At 43.1% G+C, this 13912-nt stretch overlaps 1 protein-coding gene across 1 annotated transcript in view; it reads left to right on the top strand.

The window, feature by feature from the left end:
• Positions 1-2644: 2644 nt before the first annotated feature.
• The window catches only part of SLC14A2 (solute carrier family 14 member 2), a gene marked incomplete at both ends in the record, with an annotated part of 58652 nt that continues 47384 nt past the window's right edge, over positions 2645-13912 (top strand). Inside the window, 4 exons of the mRNA XM_080714790.1 lie at positions 2645-2794; positions 7391-7571; positions 8585-8774; positions 13101-13229. Coding sequence (XP_080570916.1) covers positions 2645-2794; positions 7391-7571; positions 8585-8774; positions 13101-13229 — 650 coding nt within the window. The remainder of the gene's footprint in view (positions 2795-7390; positions 7572-8584; positions 8775-13100; positions 13230-13912) is intronic.

Here is a 13912-nt window from a genome sequence, read left to right as displayed (position 1 = left end):
GAAGAGTGGAGTTGAAGGGAGCATTACATCTGACTCTTAAATTTTCTGAAGGAGTAGCTTGAGAGGGGGAGAACTTTCATGGAGTAGGCACCCTTGAAGGAGAACAAGATTTAGGAAAGCAACATTATGAACATCTTAACTTTAGCTACTTCTGGAACAACCATGTGCAAGTGTAAGGTAATCGACTGGATCTATTCATCCAGTGCTCAAACTGTGCTGGAAATAATTAGACTGGAGAATCATGGGCATATAGATTAAATATGAAGCCCAAGTGGTGGCTGACATCACCTGGGTGAAAAGAAGATGGTCCAGAACAGAACTCCACAGGATGCTCACATGTGCAGGAGACAGAACCAGCCAAGGAAAAGTAAAGAGGCAACCAGAAAGCAGATCCACTGTAATGGCTGACCACTGTGCCAGGGAAGAATGACCAACTCTTGGAGTACCATGGTACCTAGTGCCATCTAGGAAGACGAGGACTGAACATGTATGGATTTGCCAATGTGCAGGTCTTAGGGCAGTGGTAACAGAAACTGGAATGAGGTGGGCTAAAGAGAGCAAAGGCAGTGTCAATTGTTTGAGGATAGTAACCATAAAGTTTACAAAGTTAATGCTTATAATCCCAATATTTGGGAGGCTGAGACAGAAAGATTGCAGGTTTTCAGCCAGACTTATCTATTTGGTGAGCCCTCCCAACCACCCCCTGCAACTTAATGAGACCTTGTTTCAAAATAAAGAATTAAAAATAGGGCTGGGAGTGTAGCTAGGAGGTAAACTGCCTGGGTCCAATCCCCAGTAACACAAGAGAATAGAGAAAAGAAAGAGAAAGAAAGAAGAAAGAAAGAAAGAAAGAAAGAAAGAAAGAAAGAAAGAAAGAAAGAAAGAAAGAAAGAGAGAGAAAGAGAGAAAGAGAGAAAGAGAGAAAGAGAGAAAGAGAGAGAGAAAGAAAGAGGAAGGAAGGGAGGGAAAGCCATCCACCCAGTGTATTAAATTGATCTCTAGCCAAACTCAACTGCTTAGTGAAAGCATGGGCAAATTAGAGCCTCAGGTTTATCCTGGCCAAGATTTCACTGCACAAGCATGAAGAGAGGAGCAAAGAAGCTGTAAAAAGTAAACTGAAATCTACGTTGGCCAAAGAGGGAAGGGAAGATAGGCAGCCAGTGGAGCATGGGTCAGAGGTCTCCAGGAGGTCAAAGGGCTGGATCAGAGAGAGCACTTGGAAGGTGAGCTGAAAATACAGGAGGTAGTGGCCACAGGCGAGGTCCAACTTAGAGATATCAAGTCCACACTGTAACTGAGGAAATCGGTGGCTGGAAAGAGAAAATGGAAAGAGTCAATGGAGGAGAAAGTCAAGGATCTTAGATGCCAGAGAAGAGGACAATGAGTTATCTCCCTGTGCAGTAGAGTTGTTTAGAATTTTTAGAGTAGTAACATCTAAAGCCTTCAGGGAATGAGGCAGGGATGAGGAAGTCAGTCACAGTCACGAGTAGTTAAAAAGGAGGGGATGGTCAGATGGTATATGCCTCAGACGAGAGGTTTCTGCCCAATCAGAGAGGGCGGTGGTCTGAAAGCAACCACGGAGAACAAGAATTTCTTTTGTTGGAAGAAGAGAGGATATCATCCAGGGAAATGGTGCTAATGCAGGAATAGAAAGAAGTCCTCATAGAAAGGACCTTTGCAATTATTTACCAGTGTCTGCAGTGGTCAGCATGAGCAATGGCAGCAGCCATGTTAGGGATCTGCAAATGCTACCCTAAAAAAAGACTTCCTGCACCTCAGGGCAGGCAGTGTGTGAATCCATGGGGAAACTTAGGATCATGCTGAAGAAAGAAAGCAGACAGCTTCAAAACCACCTCTCAAAGTCACAACAAAGTAAATACAGACATAACCGAGCTGGAGGAAGCCAAAGAAGAACAACTAAAATGACTGAATAGAAAGGAGAGAAGGACAGCCCTGTCAGGGGCAGCAGGATGAAATGGGATGGTGAGGGCCTCGAGCAGGGGGCATTTCAAAAGCAAATCATGGCATAAGCCCAGGCTCATATGATGAAGGGGAAAGGAGCCCCACATGGAGGGCGAAGGAGAACCAGCCTGGGTACCTGCAGCTTCCAGTAAAACAGACCAGAGCTCTGTGCCCCTCTAGGGAAGGAAAAGGGGAAAGGGGCTAGGAAGGGCACAAAAAAATGTGTAGAGAAAGGGGAGCTGGAGGTTGACTATCAGCAATATGGTCTCTAGAGCAACTTAGAAAACGAGTTTATTTTAGCCTCTTAATCAGTAATGGATCTATGTGTATGTATCTAAGGAAAATGCATGTACAACCAACTACCACAATAAGATGGTAAAAGGGGCCACATGAGAAAATATATTTCAATAATTAAACTAGGTGATCAGGCAAGTCTTTACAGCAAAAATGGACTTTCTTTCGGACCTAGAAGAATCAGGGCAGGGGCGGTAGAGCTCACACGAGTAAGGGTAGCACAACTCCAACAGTAGATCCCTTATGTGGGAGTTTAGGGTCAGACCTTGTGCCTTCTAAGGTGTCATTTCGGCCTCAAGTGAGTCCCTTGGGGCCCATCCTCACCCATTTGTTCCTTCTCTTTCCCTCTCACCAGTCCATGACAGCTGAGCAGCCACCCCATCCAGAAATGTCTGACAACCACAGCAGCCCTCTCCTGCCAGAGCCTCTCTCCAGCAGATACAAACTCTATGAGTCTGAGCTGAGCAGCCCTACCTGGCCCTCCAGTCCCCAGGATGCCCATCCAGCTCTGCCTTTACTGGAAATGCCTGAAGAAAAGGTGAGCAACATTTCCCTCCAGATCTTTCCCAAATATGAAGTTGGGAGGAAGGGAGGGGGGATAAGAGATATGGCTTCCAATGGACTTGGTTTAGGCCAAGAAAATGCCACTGCCCAGGGAGACTGTTTTTCTAATCAACACATGGTCACATCCATGCTGGGTCCTACTTGACTTTACATTTTAAAAAAAAAAAAAACATAAGGCTGTATGAGGCCTGACGTAAAGGACAAGTAGAGAATTCACACTGACACACCAAGCTTCCAATCTGACTTCAACTCCCCCTGCCCTTAGACTTACTCTCTTGAATTGCACGGTAGTCTCTTAATGAAGGCCTTTCTATAATGTGGGTCATGGCACTCTCTGAACACAGAGCACGATGTGGACTGGCAGCTGCTGGTAGGGGGGACAGGGACACAGTGCTAAGCATGTTTTAATGAGATATAATTCACATGCCATAAATTTATCTTTTTGAAGTTTATATTAAGTGGTTTTAGGTATATTTATAGAGTTGTACAAACATCACCATGATTTAACCCAGAATATTTACATAGCCTCAATAAAAAGCCCCATATCCATGGCACATTCACTCCCCTTTTTATTCTAATTCTCCACTCCATCCCACTCTCAGACCCTGGCAACCACCAATCTACTTTCCATCCCTATGGATATTTCAAATTAATTGAATCATACAATATGTGAGCTTTTGTGGCTGGATTCTTTACTTCTCGTGGTTTCCGGTTCATCTTTGTTGTAGCCTGAATCAGCACTTCATTCTCTTTTCATTATGATTAAATAATATTTCGCTGTGTGCACATATATCCATTTATCAGTTGATGGAGATGTAGGTGTTTCCTTTTTTTTACTTTTATAAAGAATGCCATAAATACTTATGTATAGAATTTTGGTGGACATAGGTCCTTATTTATCCTGAGTAAAAACCTAAGAGTGAAATTTCTGGATTGCATGATCCTGCTAAACTTTTTTTCCAAAGAAGCTACATCACTGTACATTCTCAACAATAAGTTTGAGATTTTCATTTCTCCATATCTTTTAGCACTTATATTTGGCTCTTTTATTTATTTTCAGGTAGCTTTTATATGGTATTACTCAGCCATCTCACTTTAATCTTTACATGTGGCTATCCAGTTATCCCAGCACTATTTGTTGAAAATATTATTCTTTCTTCATTAAATTACCTTGGCACCCTTATTAAAAATCAACTAATCAGCCAGGCATGGTGGCGATGCTTATAATCCCAGCATTTGGGAGATTGAGACCAAAGGATCACGGTTTTTGGACAGCCTCAGCTACTTAGTGAGACCCTCCACAACTTAGCGAGACTCTGTTTCAAAATAAAGAATAAATAACAGGGCAGGTGGTTTAGCTTGGAGGTCGAATGTCCCTGGGGTTCCATCCTCAGACCCACAAAGAAAAACTAATCATAGATGTTTGAAATTATTTCTCGACTCTCAAGTTTTTTCATTGATTTATGTTTACCTTTGGGTCGGTACCATGCCACCATAATTACTATAGCTTTGTAGTAAATTTCAAAATCAAGAAGTGTGAATCCTCCAATTTTGTTCTTTCTCAAGATTGTTTGATCTATTTTGAGGCTCTTGCATTTTCATATGAATTTTAGGATCATATTTTCCAGTTCTGAAAAAAAGATAGTCACTGGGATTTTGATAGGCATTTAATTAAATCTGCAGATCAATTTCTGGAATATTCCCATTTTAATACAATTAAATCTTTCATGAACAGAATATATTTCCATTTATTTAGGTCTTTAATTTCTTTCCTTGATGTTCTGTAGTTTTCAGGGTATAAGACTTGCACAACTTTTGTTAAATTTATAACCAAATATTTTATTCTTTTGAGGGGATACTGGAGATTGAGCCCAGGGGCATTCTACCCCCAAGCTATACCCCTAGCCCTATTTTATTCTTTATTTTTGAAACAGGATCTCACTAAGTTGTGAAAGACCTCCCCAAGTAGCTGAGGCTGGCCACAAACCTGTGATCCCCTGTCTCAGCCTCCCAAGTACTAGGATTACAAATATGTGCCACCACACCCAGCTCCAAATATTTTGTTCTTTTTAATGATACCATAAACATAACGGTTTTCTTAATTTTATTTTTAGATTATTCATTGCCATGGCATAGATATAAAGTAGGTTTTTGTATATTATTCTTATATCCTGTAATTTTGCTAAATTTACTCATTTCCTCTAGTAGGATTTTGTTTTGTTTTTTGTAGATTCCTTAAGAATTTTCAATATAAAAGGAGGTACTATCTACAAATAGATAATTTAACTTCTTTACAATCTGAATTACTTTTGTTTCTTTTCCTTGCCTAATTATTTAGGCTAGTGCATCTAATACTTATTGAATACAAATGGCAAGAGCAGACATCCTTGTCCTATTCCCAGTCTTAGAGGAAAAGGGTATCTGGTCCTTCACCATTAGGTGTGACATTAATTGTGGGGTTTTAATAGATGTCCTTTATCAAGTTGAAGAATTTTTCTAGCTTATTGAATGCTGGCCATGTTTTAGGTGCTAAATAGCTACATGTTTCATTGGGTACCATATTGGACAGCATAGCTTTAAAGCAATAAGTCTTGAATAAGGGGTCCACATGTAGAACTGAAGAGAGTATGAACTTGGATAGAGAAAATAATTTATCTTTATTTTCATTAACTTCCAACAGACCTTAGCATTTGCTAGGTAGTGAACAGCAGTCATATTAGTAATACCTGGAATTTCTATCACTGTCATAGATTGGTCTTCCACGAATCTAACTTTGGCATGGAGATCTGCCAAGTAAGGAATTTACTGGAGTGTGCCTTTGAGACCAACACTTACAGAGGGGTAAAGGCAGGGAGCTTAGGCAGAGAAGGTAGAAGGAGGTAAGCTGTGATGCAGTCACAGTAAAGACACGATCCTGTGGCAGCTTCCAGAGCTGGAATGGCCTTACAGAACTGTCCCAAGTTGGGATAAAGAGATTCCATATAATTCACTCATCAGCGATTTTAAATTATAATAGGCATTAAATCTAATACAGATCACAGGGGGTTTTTTTCTCTTTTCTTTTTTTTTATTTTATTGAGGTACTAGGCATTAAACCCAGAGACATTCTACCTCTGAGCTACACTCCTAGCCCTAATTTTGGTTGTTGTTTTTGTTTTTTGAAACAGGATATCCATAGGTTGCTGGGATTCTCACTAAGTTACTGAGGCTGACCTTGAACTTCCAATCCTCCCGTCTCAGCCTCCCAAGTACTGGGATTATAAGCATGCACCACACCTGGCTTTGAACTACAAATTTCTAAATACTCTAATAATTAAATTTCAATGTAATCTTACTTATTTTATCTTATACAGCTTTAAATATTATTCTGGAAAGAAGTCCACAGCTTTTCTCAACTGCCAGATTTGATCCATGGTATAAAAGGTTAAGAAACCCTATTATGAAAAATGTATAGGTCACCTTATTTGCTCATCTGCCATTTCTCCTTCTTTGACTAGAGTTCCTCATGTGATCCACTTTCTCCCTAGCTTCCACGTATTAGCGACAGTATCTGAATTCTTATTTTTTGTGACTGACTAATCTCTCTTAGCATAATGTTCTCCAGTTCCATCCATTTCCCTGTAAATGATATAACTGTGTTCTTCTTTATGGCTAAGTAAAATTCCATTGTTTATATACCTCGTAGTTTTGTAATCCATTCATCTATTGATGGACATCTTGGCTGGTTCCATAGTTTGGCAATGGAGAATTGTGCAGCTATAAAAATAGATATGCATGCATTAGTTTTTTAGTTTGGTTTCCATTCTTTTGGGTAGCTATCCAGAAGTGGTATTGCAGGATCATATGGTAAGTTTGTTCCCATTCTTCTGAGGATCCCCCATACTGTTTTCCAAACTGGTTGTACTAATTTGCAATCCCACCAACAATGTATTAGAGTTCCCACTTCTCCAGATCCTCACCAGCATTTGTTGTTGTTTGTGTTTGAATGATTAGTTGGAGTTAGGTGAAATCTCAGGGTAGTTTTGATCTGTACTTCTCTGATTGCTAATGATGTTGAGCATTTTTCATAGATTTATTGGCCATTTGAATTTCTTCTTTTGTTAAGTGTCTTTAGACGAAGAAGGAAAAACTATAAATGAGCAAATGAGGTGATCTAATTGAGGGGGATGGGAAGGGGGAAGAGGGAAATTCCCTGATGTACAGAATGTACTGTACATTCACAAACATATCAAAGTCAATCACTAAGCCAAACATGAGAAGGAGGGAGTGGGGAGGGAATAGAGTGAGAATTGGGTAAGGGCTAATTGGGTGATGTATGCATGTACGCCTCTACCATATTGTACTCCATTAAGATGTAAGACTACAATGAAACAATAAAAAAAAATTTTAAATAAGGGTAGGCTAGTAAGGGTAGGCTTGCATGGTACCCTAAATGGTTTCAGACAATGAACATCAGTTTCATCCTTTGTCTCTTATCCTTTATCAAAAATCTGGGAGCCTTTTTTATTCCCAAATGCTTCTGCTCAAAAAAGTATATTATTTGATATCTGCTCATTGTTTTTCTTGAAAGGATCTTAGACCATCTGATGAAGACAGCCACATTGTGAAAATTGAAAAACCCAATGAACGGAGTAAACGGAAAGAAAGTGAGGTACTTCGTCAAGACTCTGCAATCCAAGGAGGTTTTAGCCTCTCCCAGGCAGTGAGCTATCTCAGTGGTGAGATGAAGGAGTACAGGAGCTGGATGAAAGGTAAGCAGTGCCAGGGAGGATGCCACGGGCCAGGTCAGAGACAGCCCTCGCTCCAGTTTGGGTGAGGAGGTTGCTCCCTCACTCCCATGGCAAGGGCTTCCATGACTGAGGGAGCTCCAGCCCAAGATGATTTCAGCTAGATATAATATCTACTAACCAGTGATTCCACAGTTTCAGAATAAAATGCATTTCATTGATTTGAGTTCTTTGCAAATTTTCCCATTCCTACACGGAATAGATAAAGGACAACCACATTGGCAATGTATAGTTATTTTCCAAATAAGCTGGATGGTCATTCCTTCCCTTGGTTCCATAACTATTTATTATATACCTACTATGTGCCAAGAAAATATTGGCAGCACCCTTCCCAAGATCCCAGTATTCTTTTATTTTAACTACCTGAACTAAATACTGAACCAGTGCCACACCCTCCTCGTCCCCAGTTGCCCCCCACCAGCATGGGTTGTCCTGGAAACCAAACCAGAGAAGGAAGTAGAATATATCTTCCCTCTTCTACACCTGGCTTCCTCTGGGCCCTGATTCAATAATGATTTTCACAGCTGGACTAAAACAATTTCTTTTCCAGCTTTGTTTCTTCAAGCTACTTTTCTTTGCTGCTCAAATACCAGCCCTTAACTGAGTCATACAGCACTATACAAAACAAAAATTTTCTTCCCTCTCCAACCTTTTCCTTGGACCAATAAATTTCCCTCGGAATCCTCCTGGGGCTCCCTTGCCAACCAAGCCAATGGCTGGAACTGTGTTAAATTGGTCTCAGCACGATGCTTCGGTCTTTATGGCAAAAACTGCCACCCACTGCAGACCAACTGCTGGGCCACTCAGAGACATGGGCTGGGTGCCAATTCCCTCCCCCAACCCCTTCACTGCCCCACCTTAGATCAGGATAAATGAAGAGAGATGTCCTGTATACCCTCGTGTCTTGGTTGCCATGCCAACCAGCAATACAGTGGGCAACATAGGCTGGACCCTGATCATCACTCTGTCTCTTGCAGATAAGCCCCTGGCCCTCCAATTCATAGACTGGATCTTGAGGGGCACGGCTCAGGTGATGTTGGTCAACAACCCTCTCAGTGGGCTCGTCATCTTCATAGGGCTTCTGATCCAGAATCCCTGGTGGACAATTTCTGGGGTTCTGGGAACAGTGGTCTCCACCTTAACTGCCCTCGCCTTAAGCCAGGACAGGTGAGTCCCTCTATAGACCTCTCAGCAAGTTTTGCGGGGCAGACAGGTAACTTGTTTTCTTGAATGTTCAACCAGCCTATCCTAGCAGCCAGGCAAGACTCCTGAGTATCGACTTTGAGAAGGTCACTAGAGGTCCCTACAGAATTAAACTGTTCTGACTCATAGCAAGTGACAGCACCAGGCCGTTTGACTATGGAAACTTCTGGAAACATTCCCTGTGAGGTGCTAAAGAGTGCTCGAGATGTTCTTCCCCTGTGGAGCCTACAATCTGGGAGACAGAATTAATAGGCAACAAATATCTCAGAGTAACACCAAGCCACATATAATTAAGAGCTCAGGGAAGACAGACATCACATACTGGGCTGAATAGCAAGGCGGCCTCTGAGATAGACACCTTGGGTATGGGGGATGCCAGAGAATGGAAAAGAGAGGGGAGGATGAAGTGAGCAGGGGCATCAAGGGGGACAGACGAGAGCAGCAGGAACCACAGAGGCAGGCAGGGGTGGCGCCAGCTCTGCTGGGGCCCAGGGATCAGTGTGTGCAAAATCAAGCAGCATACATTTTGGGCTTGACTACTACTTCAGATTTTGTTACCTGCTATTCCAACAGTTCTTAAACTTTCCTGATGATGAGAATCCCTCGGGTAATTATTAAGAAATAGTTTCAACCCCACCCACTCCCCATTTGCCCCAGTTAAGCACTCTTGCTTCTGCAGTTCCTGACACCAACTAAACTATCCAATCCTACCACTCCCTTAATTCCCACCCTTGGTTGCCCCCAGTGTACACTAAACAACTATTGAACATACCTCAGTATTTTATTGAATTGTTCTTTTTCTTTTTGAGTCTTCTCTCTCTAGCATGTTCAGGACAGGGAGTGCATTTCCAATGTTCCATATTCTGCCACAGCACCTAAGAAATAGTCACACTTCCTTGCTGATAGGTCAGCACCATGTTCTACATCATAGACTCAAAGCTCCAGGCCCCTATTTGACACACTTACACATGTCCTTCCAAGGACTCTACCACTATCTACAATGAGCCACTGACATGGCTGCATATCCTAACTATAACCTTCACCACCCCACAACCCTTCACCACCCCACTGTCTGCAACTCTACTGCCCCCACTAGCCCACAAATGTGCTTTGTGTGTTGGAACTCCTGTTTGGAAGAACCATGGTCCTGATGGAAATCTCTTGGGCATTGAGGTGCAACCTAATTTTGTACTTTATTTTTGGCACTGGGGGCTGACCCCAGGGGTCACCATCAAGACACACACACACACACACACACACACACACACACACAGCCTTTTTTTTTTCCTGTACTGGAGATGGAACCCAGGAGCATTCTACCTCCGAGATACACTCCTAGCCTTATTTTTTTGTCATTTTATTTTTTGAAATAGGGTCTCACTGAGTTGTGAAGGGCCTAGCTAAGTAGCTAAGGCTGTCTGCAAACCGCAATCCCCCTGTCTCAGCCTCCTGAATGCTGGGATCACAAGCACACACCACCACGCCCGGCTCACATAGCCCTTTTCAATTTTTGCTTTAAAGCAGGGTCTCACTAGGTTCTAAGAGTACACTTAGTTACTAAAGCTAGTCTGGAACCTATGATCCTCCTGTCTCACCCTCCCGAGTACTGAGATTACAGGCAGTACCACCATGCCTGGCTTAATTTTATACTCTTGATGGTGATGGCAGGGATTTAAGGTAATGGGCTTTTTTTTGGTAACCAAACCCAGAAGTCACCCAGTTTGGGGAAAAATAAAATAAAAATAGAGTTCGAAAAGGAAGGTGCCCCCATGCTTGGGAGGCTGAGACAGGAGGATCACGCAGGCTCGAAGGCAGCCTCAGCTGGTTTAAGAGACCCTGTTTCCAAATAAAAAATATAAAATAGGTCTGAGAGTATATCCCAGAGGTAGAAGGCCCCTGGGTTCCATCCCCAGTACCAATAAGTAAATAAATAAATAAATAAATAAATAAATAAATAAATAGCTAGATAAAAGGAAGGTGCCCCACAGGGTGGGATAGGTGTCAAGGCAGGCCTTAGATGTTCCCCTAATTTTATCTTCCCGAGACTCCATTATTTTAACTCCTCCTACTTCTGCCACAACCAGCTACGGGGGGCTGCAAGACTTCCTTCACATATAATTAGGGACCAAGCATTATTCCTAAGTTTACCTAAAGCAGTTGCTATGAAAATAGAAAAAGAAGCTGGGTATAGCGACATATGCTTGTAATCTCAGTACATGGGAGGCTATGACAGGAGGATCACAGATTTGAGACCAGCCTCGGCAACATAGCAAGATTCTCAGCAACTTAGCGAGACCCTGTATTAGAACAAAAAAAAAAAAAATCAAAAGGTCAGGGAGTATAGCTAGGAAGTAGAATGCCTCTGAGTTCAATTCCCTAGTACTGCAGGGAAGGAAGGGAGAGAAGAGAGGGATGGGGAGGGAAAGGCTAAATTCTAAAACCAAATGCTAGTAGAAAATATGGAGAAAATATAAACTCATTACAAATATTTTCTCAAAACCCAGGCTCTGCTCCTGAGCTAGCCTCAGCTTCCTTCCCAGATACCAGTGTGTCTCCAGTTGCCCCTTCACCTTTCAACCAAAAGCCTCCTGGCTTGGACACCTGTGGACCAAGTGTCTTGTCCACAGCTCTCCTGGATGGAAACTTCCATGTTAACTCTCCTGCCCCTCTCCCTTTTCTTACTTTTCCCGGGTCAGCAAATCTCCTGGTCAGTATGGAGGTGAAAGGTCCTTCTTATTCCCCACTTAAGGCATAGCCCCTGCCGAGCAGGTGTGCCCTCCTCTAGCCAGAGTTCCCTTTCCCCATCTCAGGGTGCCTTGAGCTTCCAGAAGCCTTTGCCATACACGAGCAGCCAAAATATGATAAGGTTTAGCAGGTGCACATTCATTCAACAATCACTGACTGAGCAGCCACTGCATACCAGACACTACTGATGTTGGGGCTCAGCGGGCACAGCAGTGAACACGGGCCCTCACAGGACCCATATGCAAGCGCAGAGGACAGAGCATGAGCATAACACTCATTCTCTGGCAGGAACTTTGCAGCAAGAGTAGCCCAGTTTCTTCTCTAAACCCTTCATACTCCCCTCTCCCAGAAGAGCCATTGGGGAGGCCATAGGCAGGGCTGATGAGGAGCAGAGGGAGAGGTTTAGTACAGCAGGTGCCTCCTCAAAAACAGACAGACGGCCGGGCGTGGTGGTGCACACTTGTAATCCCAGCATTTGGGAGGCTGAGACAGGAGGATTGTGGTTCGCGGACAGCCTCAGCTACTTAGTGAGGCCCTCTGCAACTCAGTGAGACCTAGTTTCAAAATAAAGAATAAAAAATAGGGCAGGGGCTGTAGCTCGGAGGTCGAATGTTCCTGGGTTCCATCCCCAGACCCACAAAAAAAAAAAAAAAAAAAGACAGAGGCCACAGACCCAGGCTTGGTTCTACTCACCAAGGCATGGGGAGGGGCGTGTGGGCCTCCTTAGCTGACTCAGCTTACCCACTGGGGTGCAGACATGCAGAAGGAAAGCACCCAGACTTTAGCCCCAGAGAACTTTGCACACCACATGAAATACTCCGTCTCCCTTTCTTTCTCCCTTTTCCCTTGCCTTAAACACACACACACACACACACATACACACACACACGCACACACACACATCTGCATCACACCCCAGACTTCTTTTAGATTCCCCTCAGTGCCTATCAGTCAAACACACTCCTGAAAAGCAAAGGAGTGCTTAGCCACAAATCAGACACAGGTATATAATATCACAAGTACAAGACTGTGTGTGTGTGTGTGTGTGTGTGTGTGTGTGTGTGTGTGTGTGTGTGAAGAGATTCTAGACAAAGGAGGAGAAACCCTAGTGGAGTCATGGAAGGGACCTAAGGGAGGGACATAGTAGGGGAAAGGGAAACTCAACAAGGCAAACACTTCAATGGACATGCTGCACATATACAAATTTACCAGTGTCAATCACAGTGTTCTGCATGGGGAAGGTGAGGGAGCATAGTGGAAACTGGGGGAGGGCTCACTGAGTGCTTTTTTTTGTAGTGGTGGTGATACTGGTGTGTGCATGTATGCCTCGATCTGTACTTCATCAGGATGTATATTACAGTGTACCAATAAAAGAAAAAATTTAAAATATACTAATTGCTTGGAAAAAATAAAAGAAAGGTGAAATGGCTATTTTTTTTTTCATTAGTAAAGAATCACTAAATTAAGCACACCCTAGAGTTCCAGGGTAGAAGGGTCCAAAAGGCACCACTAAATTCCAACACAAAGTCACTGCTTCACCCCCAGGGCAGCCATCGCTGCTGGACTCCACGGCTACAACGGGATGCTGGTGGGACTGCTGGTGGCTGTATTCTCGGACAAGTTAGACTACTACTGGTGGCTCCTGATTCCTGTGACCTTCACAACTATGGCCTGGTGAGACATCGCCATCTTTCTGCTCACAGATTCGGGAAGGCCCAAAATGCTTTGTGTCTTTCCCTGGACAGGGGTAGGACATGCACTGCTGTGGGACCCAGGATCTGCACAGTCAGGCTGGTTGGTCTAGCAAGACCATGTGAAAGCCCATGAGTTCAAGAGCAACAAAAGGGGATCACATGTGGCTATGGACTAACAAAGACCATGTATGTTGTTGTTTTTTTTTTTTTTTTTTTTTTGTAGTGGTGGTGATACTGGTGTTACTGGTATTCTACCTCTGAGCCACACACCCAGGTGAATTTTATTTTTAATTTTGAAACAGGATCTCACTAAGTTGCCAAGGCTGTCCTGGAACCTCCAATCCTCCTTCCTCAGCCTCCCAAGTACTAGGACTACAAGTGGGTACCGTAATACCCAGCTCACAAGTTTTTAATGTGTTGATAATCTTCCTTGAGTGATAGGCTTAATAACAAAGGTTAACATTTATTGAGTAGTTCCTAAATGCCAGAGACAATACTAAGCAAGGTAGGGTTATGTGCACCCCCAGTTTATAGAAGGGAAGACCCAAGACTGCAGAAGTCAAGAAACTTGCCCTGGGACATAAGTTTTTAATGTGGGATTTCTAAGTGCAGAGTCTTCACTATTAAACTCTATGATTCCTGAGACTCCTCTATTATGTGACC

Source organism: Muscardinus avellanarius (genome assembly GCF_963383645.1).
Source record: "Muscardinus avellanarius genome assembly, chromosome: 17".
NCBI lineage: Eukaryota > Metazoa > Chordata > Mammalia > Rodentia > Gliridae > Muscardinus > Muscardinus avellanarius.
Note: the sequence above shows the minus strand (reverse complement) of the source record. Positions and strands in the feature narration are given on the sequence as shown.